The sequence below is a fragment of the Cervus canadensis genome, chromosome 13 (genome assembly GCF_019320065.1).
Source record: "Cervus canadensis isolate Bull #8, Minnesota chromosome 13, ASM1932006v1, whole genome shotgun sequence".
NCBI classification, from domain to species: Eukaryota; Metazoa; Chordata; class Mammalia; order Artiodactyla; family Cervidae; genus Cervus; species Cervus canadensis.
In genome coordinates this window covers 9057205-9072753 of record NC_057398.1, presented here as the reverse complement: position 1 = coordinate 9072753, position 15549 = coordinate 9057205, and the positions used below count along the sequence as shown (strand labels likewise).

The following is a 15549-nucleotide window of genomic DNA, read 5'->3' as shown; positions in this document are numbered from 1 at the left end:
CCTGGTTCGATTCCTGACTCGGGAAGATCCCGTGGAGGAGGGATAGGCAACCCACGCCAGTATTTTTGGGCTTCGCTTGTGGCTCAGGCTTAGTGTAATTAAAGCACTGTACTTTAAGGGCAGGGTCAGATCAATGGAAAGATTAGAGAATCTGGATTTACTTGGGAACTTGTGTATGATAGATGATTTTCTTACTACATTTCCTATATTTGGTAGTTTTAAAGGGAATATTTGAAGCCCATCGATAAAGTAGTGTTACTTCTTAGAAGCTACAATTAAGTTCTAAAAACACAATAAGTGAGACATCATATATCCTTATTTTATCCATTAAGATATGTATTTTTTCACATATTAACATCTCTGAAACTGAGAGTCATCTTAAAAACCGGTAAAATAAAGTCTTGGTTATTATTTAATTGGGCTTTCTTTGTGGCTCAGCTGGTAAAGAATCCACCTGCAATGCGGGAGACCTGGGTTCGATCCCTGGGTTGGGAAGATCCCTTGACGGGAAAGGCTACCCGTTCCACTATTCTGGCCTGGAGAATTCCCTGGACTCTATAGTCCTTGGAGTCGCAAAGAGTCGGACACGACTGAGCGACTTTCACACACATTCTGCAGATGAGTTCTATTTCCTTACGGCAGTGAAGGGACGGGACAGGCTTGGTGTAGTAGTAGAAGCTTTGGATAGACTTTGAGTTGAATTCTAATTCCGCTAATTTTATGATCATGGACATGTCACTTAACCAAACCTAATCTTGTTTTTTTCCTCTGCAAAATGAGTAAAATACCATTGAGCTGGCAAGATTGTTGTAAATATTAAGTGATATAATGGTATGAGAAAAGTCCTTATTAAATGCAAAAGAAAAAAAAATGCAAAAGAGATTTGCCTTATCTTTTAGATAGGGGTTTGGAAGGCAAGGGCAGGTATTTCTTATTAGAGAACTCAAAGTATTACAATGAATCTTTTGTTTCAGTGTACTTAAGTTATTTTTATTGAATGGGTATACAGTTAATTTTTGATTAACTGTAGCCAGTGTGTAGTATATTAAGAACAGGACTAGAGGTTAGAAGGATTTTTAAGTCCACTTGGAGCCACTTCCCAGCCCTCTGACTTGGACACTATGTTAACTTTTCTGGAACTTTAAAAAAAATTTTTTTACCCTGTATACATTTAAAGTGCGTTGGTCCAGATAAGAGTTTCTCAGACTTACAAACAAACAAACTTTTAACTTCTTTTGATCAACATGAAAATGTCATAACACTCCAATGAGATATTCCTTTGGTTGAGTCACAGTAGTGCAAGTCCATCATCCAAGAAAATGATGTTGAGCTTTGCTTTCTCTTCAGAAAACTATAGGGCTTTTTCCTTCTGAAATAGAAAATCATAATATCAGATGTGTTTTTTAAACACTGCCATAACCTTTTCCTCTCCATTCTGTTAATTCCTTCCTTATTCCCCAATAAGAGTTGCGGGTCTACGTATCTAATATTTCTACTAATTCTAAAGAGATTTTCTACCACTGTGGTCTGGGTGGACTCATCCCATAATGACAGTAGAGGAGTAGTGTAGAACAGAATTGGGATGGGACTCTGAAGAAATGAGAAATCTAGAATTGTTTAATACCTAAAAACTTGCAGTTGTGGTAAGAAAAAAATGTAACACAATTTTTCCTTCCCAAAAGTTGAAATAGGAATATTTTAGACCTGTAAGAAGTGTATAGATGGCTATTGAGTGTTTAACTGTAAACCAGGTGTCAGTCCTAGATCATGTTTAATCCTCCCAGCAGTGCCTTGGGTGATGTAAGATGTTATTCCATTCCATAACATCTTACAGAAGAACGCAAATTAACATTTTGACCAACCCAGTATTTTACAGGTAGAAGTTGGTCTGGGGTTGCCTGAATGCATGTATGCTCCACAGATACCAGCGGGGCTACTGCTGTAGTGAAGAGGTGATTGTAATCATCCAGGGAAAAGAGAATAGTGGCTTGGGCCAGGGTGGTTACTGTGTGAAGCTGTGTGAAGTGCTGAGATTATGTATGTATTTTGAAGGTAGGACCCACAAGATTGGCTAATGAATTAGTTGAGGATGTGAGAATAAGAGGTCAGGAGAAACTCAGAGGTTTCTTGGTTTTTTTTTTTGGTCAGAGCTATTGGAAGTATGTATTGTCATTTACTGAGTGGATGATAATCAGATCATTGTGGGACTATTGAATTTGAGCTTTCTCTTAGGCATACAAATGGAGATGTTGGGTAGGCGGTTAGATACACAGATGTGATACTTGAACTCCATTATAAAGAAGTATCTGCAGCATGAGTGTCAAGAAACCCACTTGGGAAATGCTGCCATTTTATAACCTGTTATATGGTTATGACTGTTGCACTTTGTTCTGAGCATTTTGAGCAAGCATGGCAGTAAGGTATTTATTTCTGATCTCTCTAGGAATAAATGGATGCTCTTTTAAAGCTGACTGAAGTCCATTTGTTTAGGATGTAGTTAGTAACACAGGAAAATAATCATTCATATGATAGTCATTAATTCATTTACTAATCACCTGCATTGTGTTAGGCACTTAAACTTGGAGCTGTATTAGTGAACAAAACAGCTTTAAGAACCTCACCTGAGGGAGAGAGGTTCAAGAAGGAGGGGACATGTATACCTATGGCTAATTCATGTTGATGTATAGTAGAAATCAAACCAGTGTTGTAAAGCAGTTATCTTTCAATTAAAAATAAATAAGTTTTTTTAAAAAGACCAAAAAGTGGGCAGTGGCTCAATTTCTGGAAATCTCCTACCCTTACCCCAAGTGGTTGGACTAATCCTCCCACTTATTAGCCTACGAAATTATCCAGCCCGTAAAAACTAACCATGGCCACATTTTAAGACCACAGCACTCGCCCTCTGTAGTGGCCCATGCTGTATCTATGGAGTGTGTTTCTCTTTGAATAAATCCACTTCTTACCTATGGGAAGAAAAAGAAGCTCACCTAAGGAGTCAGATAGGACTAGATCAAATATGGCCTTGTTAGGACAAGAAGTTTGGATTTTATGCAAAGTACATTGAGAAGACATGGAAAGCTTTTAAGCAGAGGACTGACATGGATTGGTTTACGTTTTTGAGGACCAACTTTCACTTCCATGTAGAGGTCTTTTTGCCTTCTGCTTTTTAAAGTTTTAAGCTGATAACTATGCTGCCTGAGCTGTGAAGACAAAGTAAACTGAGTTAACTGTTAAATCAAGTACAACTTATGTGTATTGGACATTTCATAATACAGACCATCATTTCTATAGTACAGGCATTACTTCACATAATTTATTCAGTTAGTGTAACTTTTTCACTAAACATTGTCAATCTAAAGATTTTTAAGTCAGCTGATGAGAAGTGTCCTGATGATTTAGGAAAACTTATGCAAAATCTCCACCCTGGGTGGAAAGGAGACGCTATCTCGGAAGACACAACTCAGCCTACCTGCTTTCTGTGAGGTTGGTCTTGGGAGGGATGAGATCAAAGAGCAGAGGAGAACAGTTTCCCTTTCCTGTGCCTGGGCAGTGAGAGAGGGGGACACGCAGGGGCTGGGGTTGCTAGCCGAGGTGCTGGTGAGCTTATGCTGCCTGGAAAACTTGATGGTATGTTCAGTGAAGAAATTAATAATGGAATAGAAGTATGCTGTAAATCAGGACAACTATCTTGTCTCCCTTATTTTCCCCTTAGATGCTATCACGTCACCTATGTTGTGAAACATCTAAATTCTCAGACTGAAGAAGAGCACAGGTTGCTTTTACACTGTCCGTATTGGCACAGATGTAGTTGGCATGATAAATGTGAGGCCTTGCCAGTGTCCCTATATCCCCTTCCAAAGAGGGAGGTCTCTGCAGCCAAGATTGTACCAGGTGACTTAATTCCATGCCATAAGTGATTCAGAAATGGACATGTGATCCACACTGAGTCAATCAAATTCTTTCTCTTTAGGAATCTATACTACCAGACCAAACTTAGTTTGATAGTGTTGAGATGTGGATCTGTTGGTATTGGCACATGTGTCCTCAGTCATGTCTGATTCTTGGTGACCCTCCTCTGTCCGTGGAATTTTCCAAGCAAGAATAGTGGAGTGGGTTGCCATTTCCTACTCCAGGAGATCTTCCCGACCAAGGCGAACCCATCTGCTGCATTACAGGTGGATTCTTTTCCATTGAGCCATCTGGGAAGCCCGTGGACCTCTAAGATCATGTATAACAGAATTGAGGTCAGACTGTTAACTCAAAGGCACATAAAAACAAGCATTATAATGGACTACTTCTTAAAGCCTGTGATCCCTTGGCTGGCTGTGAGAACTGATCCAAAAATTCAAGACCCTTCTTTGGTTCTTATTGAAATCCACAGATTCATTTTTATGTGTGGCTAAGAGCTGTTATCATGTAACTTACAAAATAAGTATTGAATATCCTGAAAGTTGGTGTTCATAACATTAATTTGTATATGATTCTAAATCAGTATTCTTTGTGCATATTGCACAATATTGCATACCTTCTCACCGTGTATATTTATAGACAGTTTCTTTTTTTTTTTTAATAGACAGTTTCTTTTTTTTTTTCAATAGTTTCTGAAATTTGGGGGAAGGATGCTTTGTTATTAATGCTTCATCAGTTGAATTGACTATCATATATATCAGTTTTTTATTCTTGCTTTTTAGATATAATTTACTGAGATGTTACCATGATCAGTTTATTAAACTATGGGTTGTGAGATGGCCTTGGTATTATGTGTGGTGCATGCTTGTATTTCTCCCTTCCTTCGTTCATTTTTAGGGAGTAGAGTTTAAGATGTTATGGTTTAAGATGTTAGGGTGTTATGGTTTCATTTTGAATCATCCTTATGCCTTAGCCAAAGCAAATGTGTACAATAAAATGTACTTGCATTGTAGTTTGTATTGGCAGTGTTCTTTGTAGTGGATATTAGTCATGTTGGTGGCCCCTTAGTGTCTTATGAACGTTCTCCTATGCTTGAGGAGTGGCCCACATCACAAGCCTGTCTCATTGAGGTGGAAGCAGAAACTCACTTTCCTAGTTTCCTTTTCAAGAGCGCAGGATGTGAACTAGGCTTTGCCAACCAAACTTCCTCCAGGCTCTGTGATTTAGCTTTGAGATGCAGGAAGGCAGAGTTGAAGAGTACACTGGCAGTTTCCTGCCCCGGCAGCAGCGATGGCTACAACATTCCTAGATGACAGGAGTGCTAATTCTAGCATCTGGTGCTTCCCAGCAACAATAGTTTTCATCATCTAATCAGTTTGGCAGGGTGGAGTTAAGTATTCTTAAGAGTTTAGCCTTGAAACTGTTTATTACTTTAATAAATGCTCGGTAAAAACTCACTTCCTGCCTAATCAGAGTTAGCTTCTGTTGCTTGCAGCTAAGAACTCTGACTGAAAAAAAAAAAAAAAGAACTCTGACTGATACAAGGTACCTAGAAATGTGTGCTATTTTAAAAACTTGACTGATTAATAAACATATTTCTCTTCAGTTCCTTGGAATTTGTCATCCTTCAGAAGTATACCATTCTGAAATCCCATTTGAATCTCTTCTTTACTTTTAACCTTTATCCTCTAGTTGCTTCCTGGAAATGCATTTTAGCATAATAATTAGGACCAGATTGCTAGGTTTTGAATTCCATCTCTACCATATATTAGCTGTTTTTCTTAAGCAAGTTGCTTACCTATTCCTTACCTGTGTATTTTTAAAATGGGAATTACTGAATAATATCTAACTTCTGTTAGTATAGTGAGAGTTTAATACATGTAAAATGCTGATTAGGGTGTCTGACACAGAATGAGCACTTAATATGCATCGTCATCATCTTCATGATTAACTGCTGTTCTAATAGTTTTGTTTTTTCATGCAGACCTCAGAAAACTCATCTCTCTACTTCCCTTACATTTCAGTCCCTTGGCATTTTTATCCAGCTTAGATTTCCTGGTCCTTCATTTTGTTAACTTCTTACCAGTACTTTAAATTTTCATCCAAGGTTCTATTCTAGTCATGTGTGCCCAAAGGCAGCCAAAAATTGCTGGAGAAAGTCATACGACTGGGTATGTTTGTGGCTGTTATCAGAAATGATACAGACCCTGACTGGTCTTCAACACAGACCTGCAATACTACAATGTTTCTTTAGTCAGGACTCTCTCATCTTCTTCAATGACATTTCAGATCATGTAAGTTTTCAGAAAAAGCCCACATCCTGGGTTTTATATGAAATCTTATTTCATTTTTTAAGATTTGACAGTGCATTCAAAACCTTTAAAAAACATTGTATCATAAAATTATTCTGAGGGCCAGATTCAGGGGCCTACCATTAATAGTTTTAAGTCAAATAAGATAAATGGCAAAGGCTAGCTTGAGAATCTGCTTGCCTTTCTTCTCAAAGCAGCCTCACCCCACCCTAGAGATTTGCTAGCTCTGGGGAGGAACCCTAGCATAGACATTTTTGAAAATTTTCCCAAATGTTTCTGATGCAGAACCAGAGCTGATAAACCACTGGTTTAGCAAAATGTTCTGCACATTTTAAGTGAGAAATAGGAGAAATTTCACTGCTGCCAAATGAATTTTGACTGAGTAAGCAGTTTACAGACAACTTGCTTTAGTTCTTCCTATTCTCCCTGTGTGTGTGACTAAGTTAAGCACTGTTTATCTCCAGGCACTGGAAGGGAAGAGAACTCTGTTTCTTTGGTGGGAGAATAAAAGGGTAAATGCAGTAAAAGGCAGTCATATCCCTCCACAGTGGCTCTTCACAAGAGCATTCTTATAATCAAACTTAGGTCTTTTGATCAGGGCATTTCCCCTCAGATTTGCTGAAGCTGGCGTCAGAAGTAAAGAGAACAACCTCTCTTAAACCCTCTAAGAGTAAGATCTGATTGTGCTGAGCCCTTATTTTCAGGTGCTTGGCTTCTACTGGAGTTAAAATTGGCCTGGAGCAAGCAAGCTGGATACCATACTGTCCCAGGCTAGGAATGATCCAGGGAGAGCAGTGAGCGGCTCAGAAGAGAGGTCTTTGCTCCCTTCTCCAGGGTTGGAACCTGGGTAGCCTGGACGGAAAACAGAAATCCTGACCACTAAACTGCCAGAGACTGGAGGCTAGAAACAAAATGGCCTTGGCTCTTTCCCCAGTTTGAAATCAAGAATGTTTTCAGGAAGCAAAAACCATGAAAACAGGTAAAAGTTTTTATTAGAGGCAGAGCATAACATGTAGGGGAGCACACAGAAACAGTTTTAAGACCAAAGCAAGGCAGAATTACATACCCTGAGCTAAAGGGTTTGGGTGTCCTGTCTGATGAGAAGGAGCACAGTAAATCAGAAACTAGGCAGAGATACACACCAGGAGAGGAGGACAGACATCCTGAATGAGGAGTGCAGAAAGAATGTGGTTTAAATCACTTAAATAGGACAGTGCTTCTGGGTCTTTGTTTGCATTTGGCCAATTATCTTGTTTCTTTCTTTACGCCTGACTGGTCCTAGGACCCTCCCCAAGATGGGTGCGCAACTTTTTGTTATGATGGATCCCATTGCACAGGCTTGTGGGTGCACATCCACACTTACTGTGGCGGGGTGGGGGGGGCTTCCCTTTTTGACCCCCAAGAAGCCTTCCTGTGCCTGTATAGACAGGGAAGTCTTCCCTGACCTCAGGAATGGGGGCCTTATCTCTCTACTTTAGCAGAGCTCAGCTTTTGCCACTAGCTTTGTCCTTGGGGTGTCTGGATGAGAAGAAAGCTTCAATTTTATTCCACTTAACAAACACCAGCTGTCCGGCCCAGGGGTTCATCTATCTCCTACCACAGGAATATTGCCATGTCATAGGCCTTAATGCACTTCTTAACCTCAGATATGCAGATGCCACCACCCTTATGACAGAAAGTGAAGAAGAACTAAAGAGCCTCTTGATGAAAGTGAAAGAGGAGAGTGAAAAAGTTGGCTTACAGCTCAACATTCAGAAAAAAGATCATGGCATCTGGTCCCGTCACTTCATGGCAAATAGATGGGGAAACAGTGGCTGACTTTACTTTTTGGGGCTCCAAAATCACTGCAGATGGTGATTGCAGCCATGAAATTAAAAGATGCTTACTCCTTGGCAGGAGAGTTACGACCAACCTAGACAGCATATTAAAAAGCAGAGACATTACTTTGTCAACAAAGGTCCGTCTTTGTTGACTTTGTAGCCATAGTCAAGGCTATGGTTTTTCCAGTAGTCATGTATGGATGTGAGAGTTGGACTGTAAAGAAAGCTGAGTGCCGAAGAATTGATGCTTCTGAACTGTGGTGCTGGAGAAGACTCCTGAGAGTCCCTTGAACTGTAAGGAGGTCCAACCAGTCCATCCTAAAGGAGATCAGTCCTGGGTGTTCATTGGAAGGGCTGACATTGAAGCTGAAACTCCAATAATTTGGCCACCTAATGCGAAGAACTGACTCATTTGAAAAGACCCTGATGCTGGGAAAGATTGAGGGCAGGAGGAGAAGGGGACGACAGAGGATGAGATGGTTGGATGGCATCACTGACTCAATGGACATGAGTTTGGGTAAACTCCAGGAGTTGGTGATGGACAGGGAGGCCTGGCGTGCTACGGTTCATGGGGTCGCAAAGAGTCGGACACGACTGAGCGACTGAACTGAACTGAATGCACTTCTCTCTTCCCTTGCACCCTACCTTCTCATTTCCTCTCTCATAAGACTCTCATATCAGAAAATAAGCAAGACATTTACTGTTCTTTAGCTCATGTACCCAAGGCTCTGTTAGAGGAATATGTGTCTATCTTAAATAAAAATTGACCGCACTAGAGAAATCAGAATATTTATCTGGCAGATGCAAAATTATCTTTGGTACAATTTGAATCAGTTTAAATAGATTTGTCTGAGATTCTGTTTTAAAGGGAAGGTAAAGTGGATCATATTGGCTATTGAGGAGACTCATTGTACCTGGGCTACTTCCTTCTTTCCCTTTTTCATCCCAACTAAGTCAGGAAGCAACAGTTAGAACTGGACATGGAACAGACTGGTTCCAAATAGGAAAAGGAGTACGTCAAGGCTGTATATTGTCACCCTGCTTATTTAACTTATATTCAGAGTACATCATGAGAAACGCTGGGCTGGAAGAAGCACAAGCTGCAATCAAGATTGCCAGGAGAAATATCAATAACCTCAGATATGCAGATGACACCACCCTTATGGCAGAGAGTGAAGAGGAACTAAAAAGCCTCTTGATGAAAGTGAAAGAGGAGAGTGAAAAAGTTGGCTTAAAGCTTAACATTCAGAAAACTAAGATCATGGCATCTGGTCCCATCACCTCATGGGAAATAGATGGGGAGACAGTGGAAACAGTGTCAGACTTTATTTTTTTGGGCTCCAAAATGACTGCAGATGGTGACTGCAGCCATGAAATTAAAAGACGCTTACTCCTTGGAAGGAAAGTTATGACCAACCTATTAGCATATTAAAAAGCAGAGACATTACTTTGCCAACAGAGGTCCGTCTGGTCAAGGCTATGGTTTTTCCAGTGGTCATGTATGGATGTGAGAGTTGGACCATAAAAAAAGCTGAGTGCCAAAGAATTGATGCTTTTGAACTGTGGTTGGAGAAGACTCTTGAGAGTCCCTTGGACTTCAAGGAGATCCAACCAGTCCATCCTAAAGGAGATCAGTCCTGGGTGGTCATTGGAAGGACTGATGCTGAAGCTGAAACTCCAGTACTTTGGCCACCTCATGCGAAGAGTTGATTCATTGGAGAAGACCCTGATGCTGGGAGGGATTGGGGGCAGGAGGAGAAAGGGACGACAGAGGATGAGATGGCTGGATGGCATCACTGACTCGATGGACATGTGTTTGAGTAAACTCCGGGAGTTGGTGATGGACAGGGAGGCCTGGCATGCTGCGGTTTATGGGGTCGCAAAGAGTCGGACATGACTGAGCGACTGAACTGAACTGAACTGGAAAAACCATACTTTTGACTAGACGGACTTTTGTTGGCAAAGTAATGTCTCTGCTTTTTAATATGCTATCTAGGTTGGTCATAACTTTCCTTCCAAGGAGTAAGCGTCTTTTAATTTCATGGCTGCAGTCACCATCTGCAGTCATTTTGGAGCCCAAAAAAATAAAGTCTGACACTGCTTCCACTGTTTCCCCATCTATTTCCCATGAAATGATGGGACCAGATGCCATGATCTTAGTTTTCTGAATCTTGAGCTTTAAGCCAATTTTTTCACTCTCCTCTTTCACTTTCATCAAGAGACTCTTTAGTTACTCTTCACTTTCTGCCATAAGGGTGGTGTCATCTGCATATTTGAGGTTATTGATATTTCTCCCTGTAATTTATTACAAACAGAACTTTGCTATCATGTGCATCACTCACCTACTGAGAGAGAGGGAAGGAAGCAAACCCAGCTACTCTGGGTTCTCCCAGCAGTCCGTTCCCCCAGCATGTGTACGTAAGCACACATCTCTCCCTTCTCTGCGCCTTCACCTCCATCCTGAGGCTTGCCTTTCTTTCCCTCACCTTCCCTTGTGTCCTTGACCGCCTTTTCAAGGCTTCAGGAGCCATTGCTAGTCACCTAGAAGGTCTCTGCTGGTACTTGGTGCATTTAATGGGAAGAAGACTCCCAAGAGCTCCTAATGGCAGTTCTTGTGTGTATGGAAGTTGGTGAGTGAGGTGTGTAGGGAGAGAGGAGCAGGCAAAGAAGGGATATGTTCTGAATATCTCAATTAGAAATTAATTTTGAATTAATTTTCCCTTAGGAACTTTTATGATAAGCAGCCATTAGATTACAGAGTACTTTAAGTACTAATAGTGCTATTTGTTTTCCTATGAGGAAATATGTTCTAAGTACCAGATAACTAACCTGAGTGTGCCTACAGAACTGAACTCCTTAGTAAGCTGTAGAATTTGCACGTGCACATGCCCTTTGTGAAAGTCTTCCGCATTGAGACAAAGTGGCACCCAGGAGAGAGCCCTCTGTCCACTGGGAATCAGCCGCCAGTGTGCGAGCTGTGAGCTGAGTTTTAGTCCGCGTCTCACTGAGGACTGTGGCCTGGAGACAGCTTTCCAGAAAGCTCTGAGAAATCGCTCTGAAGAGGTAGGGGGAGAGGTCCGTGTATCATGCCGTTTTGACTAAGGAGTATGTGCAAGCCGGCAGACGTCTCGGTAGGTTACTGACATCTCAAGGAATGCACATCTCGGTTAATGACTTCAGTGCTTTTCTAAGTGTGGGAAAATGCAGGTCTTCAGGTTCCTAAATTTTTTTCCCCCTGAAATATAACTGCCTAAGGGCATGTTTGACCTGTTTTCCTTAAAACACAGAGTGCTTCATCTAGTTCTTTAAACTGAATTCCTTACAGGGTGTACTTTAGGTAAGTGACTCATTCCTCATAGGACTGAATGGCGAGCGACATTCCTTGTTTTAACCCCAGACATTTCCTTTGTCATTTTTAAACAGTGAACAGACTTTACTGAACAGAGGTATTCTTGGGCACTTATTCTTGTGCAGATATAATCAGCATTTTATAAGTGGCAAAATAATAGAAGAATTATTTGAAGGTGATACTGTTAATTTCATATCAGGATATTCATTCTTAATGAATTTTTTAAGGATTGAACATGAACTGTTTGTTGGATTTTTGAAAAATCAAATTCATTGAGGGAATTCCCTGGTGGTCCAGCATTTAGGGCTCTCTGGTTTCACTGTTGAGGGCCTGGGTTCAATCTCTGATCTGGGAATTAAGATCCCATAAGCAGCGCAGCCAAGAAAAAAAAAAAGGAATCATTCATTGAGGCGTAATTTGTGTGTAATAAAGTTCACCAAATGTATATAGTCATGAAACCACTACCTGGAATGTTTTACCCCCAGAATGTCCTTGTGCCCCTTTGTGGTCAGTCTTTCTTTTGCTTTCGGCAACCACTCTCTACCTTCTGTCTTCATAGTTTTGCCTTTTCCAGAATGTCATATAATACAGTAGTCTTTTGGGTCTGACTTCTTTCATTTAGCATGATGATTTTGAGATCTGCCCATGTTGTCGCATCAGTAATGGGTTCCTTTTTTTTTTTTTGCTGCTGTTGTTGTTCGGTCACTAAGTTGTGTCTGACTCTTCCTGACCCCATGGACTGTAGCACCCCAGGCTTCCATAAACTCCACTCTCTCCCGGAGCTTGCTCAAACTCATGTCCTTTGAGTCAGTGATGCCATCCAACCTTCTCATGCTCTGGGGCCTCCTTCTCCTGCCCTCAATCTTTCCCAGCATCAGGGTCTTTTCCAGTGAGTCGGCTTTTCGCATCAGGTGACCACAGTATTAGAGCTTCAGCTTCAGCATCAGTCCTTCCAATGAATATTCAGGGTTGATTTCCTGTAGGATTGACTGGTTTGATCTTGCTGTCCAAGGAATTCTCAAGAGTCCTCTCCAGCACCACAATTCGAAATTGTCAATTCTTCGGTGTTCAGCCTTCTTTATGATCCAATTCTCACATCTGTACACGACTGCTAGAAAAACCATAGCTTTGACTAGTTGGACCTTTGTTGGCAAAGTGATGTCTCTGCTTTTTAATATACTGTCTAGGTTTGTCATAGGTTTTCTTCCAAGGACCAAACATCTTTTAATTTCATGGCTGCAGTCAGAAATTTTGGAGATTTTGTCCACAGAGATTTTGGAGCCCAAGAAAACGAAGTCTGTTCCTGTTTCCATTTTTTTCCCCATCTATTTGCCATGAGGTGATGGGACCGGATGCCATTATCTTAGTTTCTTTTTTTTTTTTTATCTTAGTTTCTTGAATGCTGAATAGGAGACTATTGTATGGAGATACCCGTTTGTTTATTCATTCACCAGTTGATGGACTGGGAATTTTTTGCCTTTCTAGTGGATGTGTAGTGGTATCTTACTGTTGTTTTTAATTTATAGTTCCTGGATGACTGATAATGATGAGCATCTGTTCATGTGCTTATATTTGCCATCGTATTTCCTTTTTAGTGAAATTTCTCTTCACATCTTGCCCATTTAAAAAACTAAGTTTTCTAGAGATGTAAGAACTATGGATGAAGTCCTTTATCAAATACATGTTCTATAAATATTTCTTCCAGTATGTGGCTTGTTTTTTTATTCTCAGAACAGTATGTTTTGAAGAGCGTAAGTTTTAAATTTTTTGTGAAGTTTTAACTTGTCATTTTTTAATCTTTTAGTCTAAAAAGCCCACTTTTTGTGTTTTATCTAAGAATTATTTGCATCATACAAGCATACAAGCATAAGATTTCTTTTTTTCTATATGCTTCATAATTTTAGCTCTTACTCTTAGGTCTGCGGTTCATTTTGAATTAATTTTTGTATATGGTGCAAATTAAGGATTGAGTTTCTTTTTTTCTTCTTTTAAATTTCTCTTCTGATTTCATCTTTTACACTTTTAATTCTTTCAATGATTCATCTTATTGGGTTTTTTAAATAACTGTGTTGCTTAATTTCTAGTATATTTGAAAATTTTAAAATATTTTTCTCTCACTGATTTTTAATTTAATTCCATTATGTTGTAATGGAGGACATACATAATATGATTTCAGTCCTTTCATATTTGTTGAGATTTACTTGTGGCCCCAAATATTCTATCAATTCAATCTTTTAAAGAAGAAAAAAAAAGCACAAAAGTTTCTCTTTATATCTTAAGGTGGCACTTTCCAAAATTACTATTTCATGTGTCACTTTTATTTTTGAAAACATAACGAGTTACTGTTGTACTTTATCTAATTGTTAACAATGATTGTAATTTTACCGTGTAAATAATTTTAGTCTGTAATACTGTGTTGGTATTTGCTGTTTTTGCCTTACTGTTAGTCAAAAATTTCTAATCTGTTCTTCCCTTTTAATGGTTTCCATAGGTCTAAGATCTGGCAAACTTGGTGAACAGTGTGAAGCAGTTGTCCGCTTTCCCAGGCTCTTTCAGAAGTATCCATTCCCCATTCTCATCAATTCTGCATTCCTAAAGTTAGCTGATGTTTTCAGAGTTGGGTAAGTCTTTTTAAGCCCTTGGTGTCCTAAAGCACTTTGTTCATATTTCTTTGTTTTATATTGTAGTCTGTATTCTTTTTGCCTTTTAGGACTTCCACATGATGGTTTTTTGTTTTTGTTTTTTTACCGTTTTAGTGGATGCACGTGGAAATTCACAACAAATTTTGGTGTGAAATTTAATGGCATTTTGAGCCAAAGTAAAGGGTATAAGGCAGAGAGTACTTAGTTCTTTGGAGGACAGGATAATTCAAAATTAAAGACAACCTTGATATATAATTGTGTATTTTGGAAATATCTGTGGCTTTGTGCATTTCATTTTGAGAAGTTTCTGATTTAACAATTTATTTTTATAATATGACATTACATGTTACATGAGATTATGGGCCACTGTGAAGTGCCTGAAACATGTAAGCAAACCCTGAATATATACCTGTTGTTTCTCTACGCCATTCCCTCTCCCACTTCTTTCCACCATTCTCCATATACTCGTGTGCTCACATACACATCTAATCAGACCTGCCGAAAAGAAGCTATAGAATTAGCTTGAGAGGAGGAAGACCATCTTCTTGGTTCTAATAGGATTGAGGAGATTGAGTTCGGCTCCCGGACTTCTCTCTACGTTACAGCTGTTTGGTTCCTTCCTGCAGGACTGCACTCTGCTAACTGCTTATGCTTAGCACTCATCTCAGGGTTCTGCATCCATGGGTTCTACCAACCACGGGTCAAAAATATTTGGGAAAATAATTCCAGAAAGTTCCAAAAAGCAAAACTTCAACTTGCCATCCACTGGCCACTAGTTACATTGTACTTATACTTGTTTACATAGCATTTACATTGTATTCGGTATTATAAATAATCTAGAGATGATTTAAACTATGTGAGAGGATGCGCAGGCACTGTGCCATTTTACAGAAGAGAGTTCAGTCTCCAAGGGTTTGGGTTTGGTGGGGAGCTAGTCGTGGAATCAGTTCCCGTCCACACTGTGGATATCACAGGATGACTGTACAGACTTTTGACTGTTTCTGTGGTAAAACAGAATGTTAAGGTTGAAAAACATTGGCCTGTTGCTAAAATTTATTAGTATCGTTTGTGTTGCTTTGATTCCTAATTAAATATTACTTTCCTGAAGTGGTCTAATTCATTTTATCTGTGGTTCTCCCTAGAAACAATTTCCTGAGGCTGTGTGTTCTTAAAGTTACCCAACAAAGTGAGAAGCATTTGGAGAAGATCCTAAATGTGGATGAGTTTGTGAAGAGAATTTTCTCTGTGATTCACAGTAATGACCCTGTAGCAAGAGCCATCACTCTCCGGTATATTCTGTTACGCCACTGAGTCACCGCAAGACTCTTTGAGTTGTATTTCTGTCGTACCTTTACTTCTCTTATTCTGAATATTAAGAACTCATTTTTGGTTTTCCTAGTAAGAGTCAATGGGAAAATATGGTAACCATCCCAGTCTATAAATGCTTTAGAGCTAACCGTCTATGATACTGTTTTGGTAACTTATGTTTGAGTTACTCCTTTTGTGGGTAGATGTTC

At 39.7% G+C, this 15549-nt stretch overlaps 1 protein-coding gene across 1 annotated transcript in view; it reads left to right on the top strand.

The window, feature by feature from the left end:
* The window catches only part of INTS7 (integrator complex subunit 7), an 86970-nt gene that overhangs the window by 815 nt on the left and 70606 nt on the right, over nucleotides 1–15549 (top strand). Inside the window, exons 2-3 of the mRNA XM_043485139.1 lie at nucleotides 13882–14011; nucleotides 15175–15321. Coding sequence (XP_043341074.1) covers nucleotides 13882–14011; nucleotides 15175–15321 — 277 coding nt within the window. The remainder of the gene's footprint in view (nucleotides 1–13881; nucleotides 14012–15174; nucleotides 15322–15549) is intronic.